Source organism: Podarcis melisellensis (assembly GCF_964234715.1).
Source record: "Podarcis melisellensis genome assembly, chromosome: 17".
NCBI classification, from domain to species: domain Eukaryota; kingdom Metazoa; phylum Chordata; class Lepidosauria; order Squamata; family Lacertidae; genus Podarcis; species Podarcis melisellensis.
The window spans coordinates 37,987,020-38,002,335 of NC_138534.1; the positions used below are offsets into that span (position 1 = coordinate 37,987,020).

At 43.2% G+C, this 15,316-nt stretch overlaps 1 protein-coding gene across 1 annotated transcript; it reads left to right on the forward strand.

Annotated features, from left to right (window-relative positions):
- The first annotated feature begins 8,105 nt into the window (after positions 1-8,105).
- On the forward strand, positions 8,106-15,206 carry LOC309360209 (transcription factor HES-2-like). Its single transcript, XM_081894855.1, has 4 exons — positions 8,106-8,297; positions 11,823-11,918; positions 13,419-13,500; positions 13,635-15,206. The coding sequence occupies exons 1-4, from the start codon at positions 8,202-8,204 to the stop codon at positions 14,045-14,047; spliced, it is 687 nt and encodes a 228-aa protein (XP_081750981.1). The 5' UTR covers positions 8,106-8,201; the 3' UTR covers positions 14,048-15,206.
- Positions 15,207-15,316: the final 110 nt, after the last annotated feature.

Genomic DNA, 15,316 nt, shown 5'->3' on the forward strand with positions numbered 1-15,316 from the left:
GTATTTGTTCCTATTTATTAGCTATGGGGATGGAGGAAAGGAGCCAATCAGGGCACAGCACCAACTCCACCATTGGCTTTTAGACATCTTGCTCAGCCTCCCCCCACCCCGGCCCTGTGGCTTTGGACATTCCAGCAGGCATTGCCCTCAGTTGCTTTCTAAATTTCTGCACTCTAAATCCACCATTCCCTAAACATCCTATCTTCACTTTCTCTTATGCCACCATTTTTTTTGGTTGCAGGTTTTTCCTGTTTGGATCAGAGCTGAGCAGCGAGTAGAATCACCGGCTCATAACTGCGTGGAGCTACTCAAGCCATAATCACAATGTGTGTCTTTAGTTGTGTGAATTGACCTACACGCTTTGCAGATTCCCCTCCCCTTCCCCAAGGAGCCCTGATGCTCTGGAAGACATCTGGCAAAGGGATGAGGAACCAAGGAAACAGCCTTGTACGAAGCCAGACCATGTTGTTGTTCCTGGTGCTACTTGGAAAGGCAGAGACCATTTGTTCATGGAACATGTGCTCTGAATTGGGGCTCTGGCCTTCTCCCCTTATTGTGACAAAGCCTCTGGAGAATGAAGAAAACCATGCAAAATTACCTGAATTAACTCACATAATAATTCCCGTAAGGTTTTGGGAGTGAGTGTGCTCCCTAATATTATTGATGGCTGGCAGACATGTGTGGGCTTCATACTCTGAGGCTCAATTCTAGCTTTACTAGGTGGTCTTAGGTATTACCCCCCCCCCAATAAGCAACATGAGGATAATAATATTGCCCCCCCTTACAAGGCTCTTTGGAAGGTTTGTTGAGAGTATGCATGCGCAGAGCTTTGAACCTGCAAAAACTTGTTCGAATGTGGGACAAATTCTCTTGAAAGGTAAAAAGTAAAGGTAAACACTCAGGTGAAAACACTCAGGTAGCACTGGGGGGTGAAACTTTCCTCTTCCTCCCTCCCTTGTGAGGGTCTTTTTTGGAGGGGGGGCGAGCTCTGCTGCATAATCATCACACACCTTCCTGGTTCTTGCTGCAATGAGAGAGACACACACGTCCTCCAAAGAAGAACATTAGGAACCATTATGCAAGGACTGTGGAATTCCTGTCTGTCTCTGCAGGGGATGGGAAAAGCAGCTGCAGGAGGTGAATTAAGGTGTGAAGGGAGGGAGAACCAGCCCATAAGGTTGAAAAAATGGCATTTCCCCCTTAAAATGACCTCCTTCAGATGCTGAAAGAAGAAGAACAAGGAGACAATTACAGAGATGGAATTGGAGTAACGCTGACTGATGTCTGTCAACGCCTTGATTAGGCTTCTCAAAAGTGAATTTTATGGCATATTTTAGGCTTCTCAAACCACAGAAGTGATTTATGTCTTGCAGCAAACGTTCAGGTTTCTGCAGGAAAAGCGAGGAGGGCCCATGCACATTCAGCAGGAGGCTCAGAATGTTCCTCCTAGGCTGACATCTCCCTGCTGGGTGAGGTCAAGCGACATTTTGGTGGCATCCAGACCATACAATTCCACTTTGAGCAGTCATGACTCCCCCACACCCCAAGAATGCTGGGAGTTGTAGTTAAGGGAGCTGAGAGTTGTAAGCAGGAGATACCTCCATCTCCTCCGAAAAGCTACAATTCCCAGAGTTCACCAGGAGGAAGGATTGTTCATTAAACCACTCTAGGAACTGTAGCTCTGGGAGAGGAATGGGGGTCTCCTCCCAACTCTCAACACTCCGAAAAAACTGTGGCTCCCAGGATTCTCTATGGGAAACCATGACTGTTTAAAATGGTCTCATAGTGCTTTATATGTATGGTGTGAATGTGGATACTCTTTTCTACCATGAACATGCACTGCTGAAGCCCCCGAGCAGAGAATGACTGCGATGCCCCTGCTTCTTTCTCACCCTTACCCTGCCCTTCCCATACATGGTTGTTCCATCTAGAAGGTGGAAACCACTGTGGGATCAGCGTAAGGCTCATTGCTGTTATAACAGCAGCGAGAATATTGATGGCCCAAAAATGGAAACAAGAAGAACTACCGACTTTGGAAGAATGGAGAACAAAACTAACAGACTGTGCAGAACTGGACAAATTAACTGGAAAAATCAGACTTCAAAGAGACCATAAGTTTCTAGAGGACTGGGGAAAATTCAGAGAATATTTGAAAACTGTATGTGAGGAACATACAACGCTAGTGTGTTTTAAAGAAGCTTTGTGAAAAAAATAGGGAATATTGCAAGAATGTAAATGAGGACAGAAAATTTTTACTTAAAGGCGATACTATAATTAAGGAATGTGAAGATAGAAATTTAACTACGGACGATTGTCAGAGGAGTTGAGGGAGGTTCAATAAGTCAAAATATGTGATGTGGAAAATTGTATGATTGGAGATATTATGGAAAAAAATTAATAAAAAATCTATTACAGCAGTGTAAGGCTCATTGGCCTTGCTGGTCATCAGCAGAGGCATGTAAACCCTCCAGCGTTTTACACATGGAAACATGGGCAGTCAAGTTTATAGTCATTCATTCACTTCATTTCATTTTTACGTGACTTTTTTCTTCCAGGCATCTCAGGGTGGTTCTTCTCCTCCCCCCCATTCCAACCTCACAACAACCCTGCGAGGTAGGTTAGGCTAAGAGAGGGTAGCCGGCCCAAGGTCACCCAGTGAGCTTCATGGCCCAGTGGAAATTCAAACCCTGCTCTCCCACGTGATTTGCTTTTAGTTATTTAAAAACTGTTTATTGGCTGTCTGATGGGGAAATAGTTCCATACGCTAACCCCGTGGTTCCCAACGTGGGGCACACGCCCCACAGGGGGGCAATTTGATGTTTAAGGGGGGCAATTCGAGAATGAGTTATTAACAGTGAATGGTCTTTTAGGCTTCCTCCATATGAAAAGGAATTCACTTTTTGAAGAATAATAATTATATGTCATGGGGGGGGGTCACCAGGAGTTTATAATACTAATACTAATACTAATACTAATACTAATACTAATAATAAAATTTTATTTATATCCCGCCCTCCCCAGCTGAAGCCAGGCTTAGGGCAGCTAACAATAAAATAATACAACATTCTAAAATCATTTCATTATAAAATTAATTCAAATCAAATTGATGGCAACCATTGGGCTAGAGTTCTGTGAAGATTACCAAAGGAGGGAGTCAGGTTGTGCCCTGACCAAAGGCCTGGTGGAACAGCTCTGTCTTGCAGGCCCTGCGGAAAGATGTCAAGTCCCGCAGGGCCCTAGTCTCTTGTGACAGAGCATTCCACCAGATCGGAGCCACAGCTGAAAAAGCCCTGGCTCTGGTTGAGGCCAGCCTAACCTCTCTGTGGCCTGGGACCTCCAAGATGTTTTTGTTTGAAGACCGTAAGTTCCTCTGTGGGACATACCAGGAGAGGTGGTCCTGTAGGTACAAGGGTCCCAGGCCATATAGGGCTTTAAAGGTTAAAATCAGCACCTTAAACCTGATCCTGTACTCCACCGGGAGACAGTGCAGCTGTTATAGCACCGATCTCGCAGCGAGGACCCTGTAAGGAGTCTCGCCGTGGCATTCTGCACCCGCTGGAGTTTCTGGGTCAGTCTCAAGGACAGCCCCACGTAGAGCGAGTTACAATAATCCAGTCTGGAGGATTTTAGAGATGCTTAGGTGGGGCATGGCTAAAAAAAGGTTGGGAACCACTGCTCTAACCATTATACCACACTGTCATTATGGTTCACCCATCCCTGATCTCGCATGCAGGGTCACTCCCTCTGCCATCGCACATTGCTGAAGGTTCTTTCATGCCTCCAATGTGTCACATTCAGTTATCCTGAGATAGCTGGTCCTCCACCAGCTTCCAAAACCACCTTAAAAATTTTTAATAGAAAGTTTAATCTCAACAATAATCTCGTCTTACTTGTCATAGAACAGCTGCAGCTGAAAATACAGCCAGGAACACACATATATCTCAAAAGGCAGTTAGGGGAAGATTGAAAGGAAGCCGTTTCAGTGACATATGCCAGCCTATCTCAACCCAGGGCTTTGCAACTGTTTGGAACTACACTTCCCATTGGGTCTGAAGCTTTTAATGTTTTATTGTATTTTTACATATGTTGAAAGCCACCCAGAGTGGCTGAGGTAACCCAGTCAGATGGGTGGGATTTAAGTATTATTATTATAATTATTATTATTATTGAATAGGACACCCCTATTTTCTTGAGCTTGTTTGGAGGTTCTAGCAGGGGAGCACAGCTATTGTATACCCTTGACCAAAGAATGGTACACTCCTTCTATCTGGGATGGTCGTCCTCTTCCACCGAGCATGCAGCTTTAGGAGGGACGCACATGGAGCGGTGAGGGCAGAAGGGACACCCGCCTAGCCAGCCAGATCAGCCGAATCAACCCTGGTGATCAATGGGGTGACAGATGTCACAGCCAGATTGCCCTCACATCCTGGACATCCCTATTTTCATTGGAGAAATGTTGGAGGGTATGGGACTCATAGGTGGAAGCACTATAGGTTAATTCACTTTTAGCTACTTAAAAATTGTTGGTTGGCTCTCTGTAGCACAACGTCCACCTCAGCAAACCATCTAAAGCAACAATGGCTGCTGGGTCGACCACAAAATAGGCTAGTGAACCAATCCAAAATTGTTCAGAGGAGAAGTTGAGAGAGAGTGCGGCAAGCACATCATCATGTCTGAGCTCAGAACCAGCAGTACTATACGTTCACAGGTGGTACATGACACCAGTCAAGCTTGCAAAAATCTATCATTTGCCCGATAATAAATGTTGGAAATGTAAAGAAAATGAAGGTACATTCTTTCACCTCTGGTGGACGTGCCCAAAGATTAAGGCTTTCTGGGAGATGATCTATAATGAAATGAAAAAGGTATTTAAATATACCTTCCTGAAGAAACCAGAGGCCTTTCTCCTGGGCATGGTCGGCCAATTGGTGTTAAAGAAGGATAAAACTTTTTTTTATGTATGCTACAACAGCAGCAAGAATACTCATTGCAAAGTATTGGAAGACACAAGATTTACCCACCCTGGAAGAATGGCAGATGAAGGTCATGGACTATATGGAACTGGAGGAAATGACTGGCAGAATCCGAGACCAGGGAGAAGAGTCGGTGGAAGAAGATTGGAAGAAATTTAAAGACTACTTATATAAATACTGCAAAATTAATGAATGTTAGAATGATGTCAGAATGAAGTTAAGTGGTTCTAGCAGCAATGTCATAATGGAGTATGCAAAAATGGACTGTTATTAGGTGAGAATGCAAAGTTACAATACATTAAGGTAAAGGATTAAGATAAAAACAAGGAGGGAAAGGATTTGCTGATTTAACTAACTGAACTGGAATACAAAAAAAGGGAGGTGTGAGGAGGTCAGGGAAACAAGCAAATGAAAGACAAGACATGAAAAGATTGATATGTTTTTAACTGTTTCTCTTTTATTTTTCTGTACTTTGTATTTTTTCTTTTTTTTCTTTTTTTTACTTTGTAACCCTTTTTGAAACTTTAATAAATATCTTTAAAAAAAAAAAAAAACGTTCAGAACTGAGGAAAGTTTTGGACCTTTCAGGGCTCAGCAGATGAAATGCCACCTTCTCGCTGCTCAGATTGTCTGCCCTACTTGCTCAGACGCTTTTATGCGCGAGAGTTGGCAGCCTGCTCCTGTTTAACATTTCACAGGTCTCTGGTTGTCTCTCACCACAACCCCCTCAGCAGCATTCAGAGCCTGCTTGCGCATGACAGTGGTAGACTGCGAGAACAGGGTCAACAACATGCAGCTCAATAGGAGCGACAGAAGACCAAGACCGTTTCTCTTGTCAGACATTCCCCAGCAAGCTGAAGTCTAGCATTTAATAAGGCGCATTGAAAGCAGGCCTTATTATCCATACCACAAAGGATTGCATTAGGTACTTAACATTTTAATAGCTGCCAATAAGATGTCTTCTCATTTTGCATCCTTATCCCAGAGATTTTATAATCTAAAATTCAGCACCATGGTACCAAAGGGAAAGAAGATGGGGAGAAGATTTGTTGTTGTTATTTAGTCGTTTAGTCGTGTCCGATTCTTCGTGGCCCCCTGGACCAGAGCACGCCAGGCACTCCTGTCTTCCACTGCCTCCCGCAGTTTGGTCAAACTCATGCTGGCAGCTTCGAGAACACTGTCCCACCATCTCGTCCTCTGTCGTCCCCTTCTCCTTGTGCCCTCCATCTTTCCCAGCATCAGGGTCTTTTCCAGGGAGTCTTCTCTTCTCATGAGGCGGCCAAAGTCTTGGGGAGAGGATGGTAAGAGAGAAATTCATCACGTGTAACAGGAGCTGCTGTGGTTGGTGTTGTCGTCAGAGGGTCAGGGTCAGAGAGGGGAATAAAGGAAAATGACCCTACCAATATCAAAAGTACAGTATAGAATTCTGCCTTTAAAAACTGCCCTGGAGAATGCATCAATTGAGAATGTATCATTTTTGCAGTCTCACGTATCATTTTGATCTGAATGTATCCTTTCTGTGCCTTTTTCATTGACTTAAAGAATGTATCTGAATGTATCCTTACTGAAATGTAATTTTCCATGAATGTATCTTTACTGAAATGTAATTTTCCATGAATGTATCTTTACTGAAATGTAATTTTCCATGAATGTATCTTTACTGAAATGTATTTTTCTTCAATATACTGTACTATGCTATACTGTTCTGAATGTATCCAAGTGTATTTTTGAAGAACGTTCCTTAAATGTAACAATCACTTGTTTCAGTGTGAAAAGTAACCCAGCTACTAATCAGCAAATCCTGGCTTCAAATCTCACATCTGCCCTGAGCTCACTAGGTTGCCCTTAAGCAAACCATCTGCAGCCTGGGAAATAATATTGACCCACCTTACAGAGCAGCTGTAAGGATGCAAACACAACGAAGCACGTAAAGCACTAATTACGCTTTTAAAACCAGTCAAGAGATTTGCATGTAAAATATTACATGCTTAAGCATCATTTCAAGACAGGGACCAGGCCTAAGGAGTTGTATTGCAAGCTTCACAGAAAGACACAAATTTTGTGTGAAGTCAGAGTGTAATCCTGTTCAATAGCTCTGGGACTACTATGAACATTAACTTGGTCCCTAATAAAAATTCTGTTGTAAGCTTTTGTTTCTTTTTAATTCTTATTAACGGTACAACACACACACACACACACACACACACACACACACACACTTTATGACTGTTGCAGCCATTTCTTATAGGTCAACAGGGCTACCCACAATTTCCATGAGACAGAAGTACCACTGTTGGAGAGAGACACACACGTAACAGCCACCCATCACCAATGCATGCCCACCCCCAAATCCTTCTGGCTCTTATTTTCTTCTGTCCAGAGCAAGTTTCCCCAACTGGACGTGGCTAAACAAGCTATAACTTAGGGCCCCACTCTCTTGGCCCCCCCAAAAATATACTTCTTCTTAATTGTATTTCACTATTAATATACTTCTTCTTAATTGTATTTCAGTTCAAAAATTACATTGATAAAATACACATTTTGTTATGTGCAAATGGCTTTAGATACTTGTTAGGTCCATAAATTACCATATGGCATATGTTCAACACAAAAAAAAGTGACAATTTGTTATTGACAAAGGACAGCTGGGCATATAAAGGGCCCCATTACCTTCAGTAGCTTAGGGCCTCATCAAAGACCACAGGTGCTGGCTGGGGCAGATGGGAATAGTGCAAAACACCTGGGAGCACCAGGTGGAGGAAGGTTGTACCAGCATCTTCAACTGGATAGAAGCAAAACAGCTGCATTAACTACAAACCCCGAAATTGTTGACCCTTCCAAATCAGTGGCAAAGTTTTGTAGCATTAACTCCTTGTTTTGCACAGCTCCCCAAACTGAGAATTGATACATCAAACTGGGGTTCATAGTTAACACCCAGAAATCCAACATTGTCTGATTCACTCCAAACCCGTGCCAAAGTTTTGCAGTCCTTTTGTGGGGTTTTGAGGTGTGTGTTTGTGTGTGTGTGGAAGAGAGGGACCGGCTGGAGCATCTGCTAAGGAAGGCGGCCTTTCCACCGACCAGAGGAGGAGCAGCTGACACCTTGGAAGGAGGAGGCGTGAATCCCTTTTACTTAAGAGGAATGAAAACGGCGCATCGAGCCAATTAAAAACAAAACGAAAAAGCCAACCTTGCTCTTGCTTCGCGCAGTCTCCAGAAGATAGGGCCATGGAGCTGGCAGCGGGCCAGGCAGAGTCAAAGGGTCTGGGCAAAAGCGGAGGGTCTGCAAGGAAATCGAAGCATCCCAACAGCCTCTACCGAAAGGTAAGGAAACAGAGATGCTCCATCTCCTTCCGCCGGTTGCAATCGCAGCATCTAACAGAGCAAAGTCCCGTTTTGCCCTGGAACGTGCGCCAAAGAGGTAGCATTCAAGCAGGGCTGCACCTGAGCCCCGGATGACTGCAGGTGAACTTCTAGGTCTTTTCACTCAGGGACATGTGATGGCACCAGGGCTTTGTTGCGTTTCTCCTCCAAGGTGCTGCACCTAGTTCTCCTCCCCATTTTTATCCTTCATGCGTGAGTGGGGGACTAGAGACCCTGTTTCTCAGGTTTTAGATCAACAATCTTTTTTTTTTTAAATAATATTTTTTATTGATTTTAACAATGTACCACGAAATTTATCACTTATACAATCTTTTTAGACTTCCATCAGCACCTCTGATGATCCACCGTTTTAACCACTTATGCATTTCTTAACTTTATATTGCCTTTACATCTTTTAACAAATCATCCTCCCCCTTCTCCATTTTTGCAATACTTCCAATAATACTCCTCACAAGACTTCTTGCAAACCTACAAACGTCGTCTGATCTTCACAAATACTTTTCAAATAGTCCGTAAATTTACTCCAGTCTTCTGTGAATTTCTGGTCCCACCGGTTTCGAATCCTTCCTGTTAGTTTATCTACTTCTGCATAGTCCATTAACTTCATCCTCCATTCTTCAATCGTCGGTAATTCTTCTTGCTTCCATTTCTGGGCCAATAATATTCTTGCTGCTGTTATTGCATATAAAAAGAACTTGTATTCCTTTCTATTTATATCACTCCCAACAATGCCCAATAAGAATGTTTCTGGTTTCTTTATAAATGTATATTTCAACATTTTTTTTATCTCATTATATATCATCTCCCAGAAGCATTTCACCCTTTTACATTCCCACCACATGTGATAAAATGTTCCCTCTTTTTCTTTACATTTCCAACATTTATTGCTGACTTTATACATTTTCGCTAACTTAACAGGTGTAATATACCATCTATACATCATTTTCATCACATTTTCTTTTAGGGCATTGCATGCAGTAAATTTTAAACCTTCTTTCCATAATTTTACCCAATCACTCAGCTGTATATTATACCCAAAATCTCTGGCCCAGTGAATCATAACCGACTTAAACTCCTCATCCTTCAAATGCCATTCAAGCAGCAATTTATAAATTTTAGACAAAAATTTTAAATCATTACTTAATATCTCTAATTCAAACTTTGAACCACTTTCATCAAATCCTTTTTCCTTAGAGTCCTGTTTAAAGAGGTTTTAGACCAACGATCTAACCACTACACCACACTACCTCTCTCTGCAGAGTCCTTTTTCCTCACCTGTGAGCCACCACGGCCATCTTGCACCAAGTGTGGGGCTGAACACTGCCAGGAAAGCCAATGCCAAGCACATTAATGATCGATATGGAAATAGTTTCTCTGTTGTTGCATCAGCCTCGCAGACTCCCCTCCTCCCCAAACCTTTTAACATTGCTACTGAGAAATGATTAGCTTTGTTGGTGTGCTTGGTGGATAATCTGGAGTGGTGAGGGACAGATGGCAGATTATTTTGGGATCCAGGGAAGGAAGGGTCTTATCCAAGCCATTCAACAGGCTTTCCACGCAATATGGGAGGTGGGGGACAGATCCATTGAATTTCAGGGGATTTGTTTCTGAGTAAACAGGCTTGGAATTGTGTTCTGAAGACACACTGTACAATTAAGTCTATGTGCGGGTAATGGCATCAGTTCAGAGCATTTGCAGGTGTGTGTTTCCCACGGCTCAAAATTTAAAATTACGGTATATAGTAAAGACAAGCAGCTGTGGCACAGAGTGGATACAAATCCATTTCAGCTTTGCAAGGCAGGCAAGGTGAATCAGAATCTCCTCTCTGGGTGGTTCAGCAATGCAGGTTGTTGAAAGGAAAAAAGTAAGAGGAAACTAGGTTGTCGAACCATTGTGTGAAAGGACTGTGAATTCATTTTTATTTTATATTTTCCCCCAATAATATTTATTAAGTTTCATACAAAAACAACACATACTATAACACCAATAAAAAAAGGAAATAAAACAAATAAAAAGAATAATAACACAAAATATAACCACAAACACATAAACAATAAAAATTAATTAATTAAACTTCCAACCTCATAAACATATTACTTGACTTCCTCTAATCTCTTCCATCTGAATTTCCTTGTAACTAAATGTAGCAGTTTTCCAATATCATTATTCAAAAAACAATATTCCAATTATAATCAGATTTCTTAACTTTTCTTAACATTCTATATCTCATTTATTTAATTAAATTCTAATTTAAACCTAGGCCTATTTAGTACTTTCAAATAACTTCTAGTCTTTAATATTACAATATTTATTCTTTAAATTTCTTCCGATCTTCTTGATGTTCCTCTTCTTTCTGGTCGCAGATTCTCCCAGCGAGTTCAGCTAGCTCCATAAAGTCCATCATCTTCATCTGCCATTCTTCCACAGTTGGTAATTCTTGTGTTCTCCACTTTTTGGCTATTGAAATCCGAGCAGCAGTTGTGGCATACAGAAATACCTTTACATCTTTCTTGGGCTGTGAACTCATTTTTAATACCAAAAATAAATTAATGGGCAGATCATATGCTCAGGGCACATTTACCCAGCAGGTCAACACAGCAGCTTTATATTACCATGGGTGTCCTGGCTCACCCCACCCCACCCCACCCTGTGAGCAGGGCTATTTTTCTAGATGACAGGTTGAGAGGAGTTCCCTACCAGGGCAGACTTTGCTCGTGCGCTCAAGACATCGATTCCATCAAGCATATTTTGCTGAACTGTGCAAAGTATGAGCAAGCCAGGGCTGAACTGATATTACCCTTGCTGGTACCTTTCCCAGGAAAATCAGAGGCTCACTATGTCAGGTTCCTATTGGAAGACTGGACAAACGCTAGAACATTAGCAGTGGCAAAGTTTTTATCGGTGGTTGCAAGAACCAATGATCCCTATATTCTGAACGAAATGCTTGTTTAACCTGGAGGTAGGCTGTATGAATTGTGTGTTGCTTTGTAACGATTTGTTGGGTCTCTGGACCGTAATGAAGGTTTATGATGATGATTTTTCTAGAAAAAGAGGTGCCAGAGCTCACCATGAATGCCTACCTTGTTCTCTTATAATGGCAATGGCGCCCACTTGAGAGGTGCTGGAATTGAATTATGGCAAATTCAGCTGGGGAAAAAAGCCCTGACTCTGAGGAGTAACTTCTCCTCACACTTTGGCCTAGGATAGAGGGAATTCTCCACAATTTAACTTTGGGGTAGGTGCGGGTTGAATCCTGACAAGACAGAAGTACTGTTTCTGAGAGACAAGGGACGGTCAGGTGTGGGGGACATAGGTGTGGTTAGGCTCAGGAATTCATGGTCTCTGTTCTCAATTAAGGGATTCTCTCAAGTTGTTAATCCAACGCACAGCGCAGGGCATGCCCTAGATTTGTTGCCTTTCAGTTCTCTGATAAGTTTTGTTTTTCTCCCCACTTGCTTCTGCCAGTCCATCAAGCCACTGATTGAGAAACGCCGCAGGGCCCGCATTAATGCAAGCCTGGAGCAGCTGCAGAAGCTTCTTCAGCAGCTCCCTGATCAACAGGTAAATGGAGAGTTCAGTCTTTTCAGAAACAACCGACCCATGTGGCCAAAACTTAACTCGGTTCCTTAGATTTGAGAGGTGCTGGTATCTGCAAGAGCAACACCCTCCCCTCTGCACAATCCAAAAGTTTAGCCGCAACCGTCTGTGGCAACAAAAGCGTTTTTAATAGAATTTGGGTGATCCCTTGCAAGAATTTCTTATCAATCTCCTGTACCAGTGGAGTACAGGGTCAGGTTTAAGGTGCTGGTTTTGACCTTTAAAGCCCTATGTGGCCTAAGACCCATGTACCTACAGGACCGCCTCTCCTGGCATGCCCCGCGGAGGACCTTAAGGTTCACAAATGACAACATTTTTGGAGGTCCCAAGTCGCAAGGTGGTTAGATTGGTCTCAACTAGGGCCAGGGCCTTTTCAGTACTGGCCCCGACTTGGTGGAACGCTCTGTCACAAGAGACTAGGGTCCTGCGGGACTTGACATCTTTCTGCAGGGCCTGCAAGACATAGCTGTTCTGCCTGGCCTTTGGTTTGACCCTTATGTTTCCCTCCCCTTATGGTTTTGACTTTTAAAATGAGGCTGCATTTTAAATTGCATTTTAACCTGTATTTTAAATTGGTGTTTTTTTCTTATTATGTTTTTACTGAAATTTTATTGGTGTTAGTTGCCCTGAGCCCAGCTCTGGCCGGGGAGGGCGGGGTATAAATAAAATGTATTATTATTATTACTACTACTTGGACACTACTGTAAACTAGAAACATAGAAAGTACACAGGCCATAACCTCCAGGAAAGGGCAGGGCTGTGTGGGTATTTGAAAGGGTGTGGGCTACCTCTGAAATCTTCAGAAGACAAGAAGATAGCCAAGTAATAATCAGTTATGCAAGAGCCAAGCACCCAACATAACTCCTTGCTTCCTCTCCTAAACTTACTAAATGTTGCAAATAATAAAGATTATGTAAAGTTGCAGCATTTGGACATATCTTTCCCCTGCTTTTTAAATGGAAAGCTGTGCTGCACAGCTAGGGCTTAACCGATCCATTTCTGTGCCAAGAACAGGGAACCAATGCAGTGCAGTAAGTTCTGTGTGCAATGAATTCACTTTTGAACCCTTCCCAAAGCTCAAGGTAAAGTAAAGGTAAAGGGACGCCTGACCATTAGGTCCAGTTGTGGCCGACTCTGGGGTTGCGGCGCTCATCTCGCTTTATTGGCCGAGGGAGCCAGCGTACAGCTTCCGGGTCCTGTGACAGGCATAACTAAGCCGCTTCTGGTGAACCAGAGCAGCGCATGAAAACGCCGTTTACCTTCCCGCCGGAGTGGTACCTATTTATCTACTTGCACTTTGACGTGCTTTCAAACTGCTAGGTTGGCAGGAGCAGGGACTGAGAAACAGGAGCTCACCCCATCGCGGAGATTTGAACCACCGACCTTCTGATCGGCAAGCCCTAGGCTCTGTGTTTTTTAAAAAAAGATGATGTGTTTTGGGCTGTTGTGTTTTATCCTCCACAGAACTCCAGAGCCTTATCACGTTTGGAGAAGGCAGAGATTCTGGAAACGACGGTGCAGCAGCTGCGCAGGCTGAAGAAGCAAGGTGAGAAGTATTTTTCCTGAGCCCTTCTTTCCGCAAGGCCATGTAAAAAGATGCTGAGCGCCAGCACTCAGGCTGCTGCTTATTGTCTGGCAAGGAAGCTTCTGTTCCTAACTTTCCTCTCCTCTCCTCTCCAGGTGCAGTTGCTGCCTCCATTCCGCAAGACAGTCAAGATTTTGTTTCTGGTTACTGCCACTGCGTCAATACCATCTGTACCTTCCTTAACTCAGCTGGCTCCTCTTCGGCACAGGAGATGAAATCTCAGATCCTACAACATTTGGAAAGGATTTCAGGGCCCAGGTCTACCATTACACCAGCCCTCAAGGCCTGGCAACTAGGCAAGGCAGACTCTCTCCCCTCCCACCAACCTTCCTTTCTATGGGCATCTCCTCTAATGCCTCCAGGGCCTCCTTTGGATTCAGACTCCCACACTCTCACGGTTGGATCTTGGTTGCAGTATTCAGCTTCTACACTATTGCCCCAGCTACAGAAACCTTGGATTCAGCCAGCCTTGCCTGCGACAAGCACCCGCGTGTGGAGACCGTGGTGAATGACGTTCCGGAAAAGTGACTTGTAATTTGTTGTGGGTATTTGTTTTTTAATCTATACAGTCAAACCTCGGTTTTCGAATGTAATCTGTTCCGGAAGCCCTTTCGGCTTCCGAAATGTTCGACAACCGATTGGTTGCAGGAGCTTCCCACAATCAAGCGGAAACCGCATCGGACATTTGGCTTCTGAAAAACATTTGAAAACCAGGGCATTTACTTCCGGATTTTTGCTGTTTGGGAGCAGAAACATTCCAAAACGGAGGCATTCGGGATCCAAGGTTTGACTGTATATTGATTGTTTTATTGTCTGCTGTTCTAAAGTTGCTATTTTTAAATGTTTTTATATTATTTTATGCAGACCACTTAAGTTTCAAAATTGAATGACACACACTTGCTCAATAAAGAGGTTTGGCCTCACTCAAGACATCCAACTGGGGTAGATCAAGTATGAAACAAAGCAGAATTGCCTTCCCAAAACGAGATGGCTTTCTGAACTGTGACACTGAAGGCTTCAGCAAAAGGTTTCAGCTCCAGATATCAACTCACCTTTGTCTCAGATGGACATTTTGCCATCTAATGAGCTTCTGAAATCTGCAGCTCAGTTACCTACAGCAGCTCAGGGCAAGTAAGATGAATACACAGAGACAAGCCCTACTTCTCAGTAGAGTCATTAAGTGCTACGGCAAACGATGGACATGCTGTGAACACTGGACCCTAGCTTGGAAGGATCCATTGGCAATGCTGTCTGAGGCTTGCTTGCTACGTGCAATTATTAACACAGTAGAATATGTTTGGTTGCCTGCCTAATCTGCCAGAGCTAATTCCATGTTTCGTTGGTATAATGCTGAATATGACAGAGGGACACTTGATGTATTTTAAGAGATCCATTTTAAAGCAATAGTTGTAAAGAACTTAACCCTCCAGTGTTTAGCAATGTCCAGGCAGAATATTAAGTATTCCTCACAAGAGCTGCCAGTCTGAGGGAGAAGGAAAACAGGCCATTTTCATTCTGATCAAGATTACAACTTCAGGGCCCGGGGATTTAGTGCTACTCTTGTTCTGTCAAGGATTCCATCTTGCAAATAGTCACACGCACTGGGAAGAAAGGGTAAAGGTTTTTAATAAAACTAGCCATACACACAGCTTGTCAAACTGACTGATTCATAAGAGGAAATGCGGACTTTTGAGGCCAGGCGTTCAAAGAATAGTGTCACACAAAGCCAACAAGCGGCTCTGTATCCCTTGAGAACTCAAGAGACGCAACAATGGGA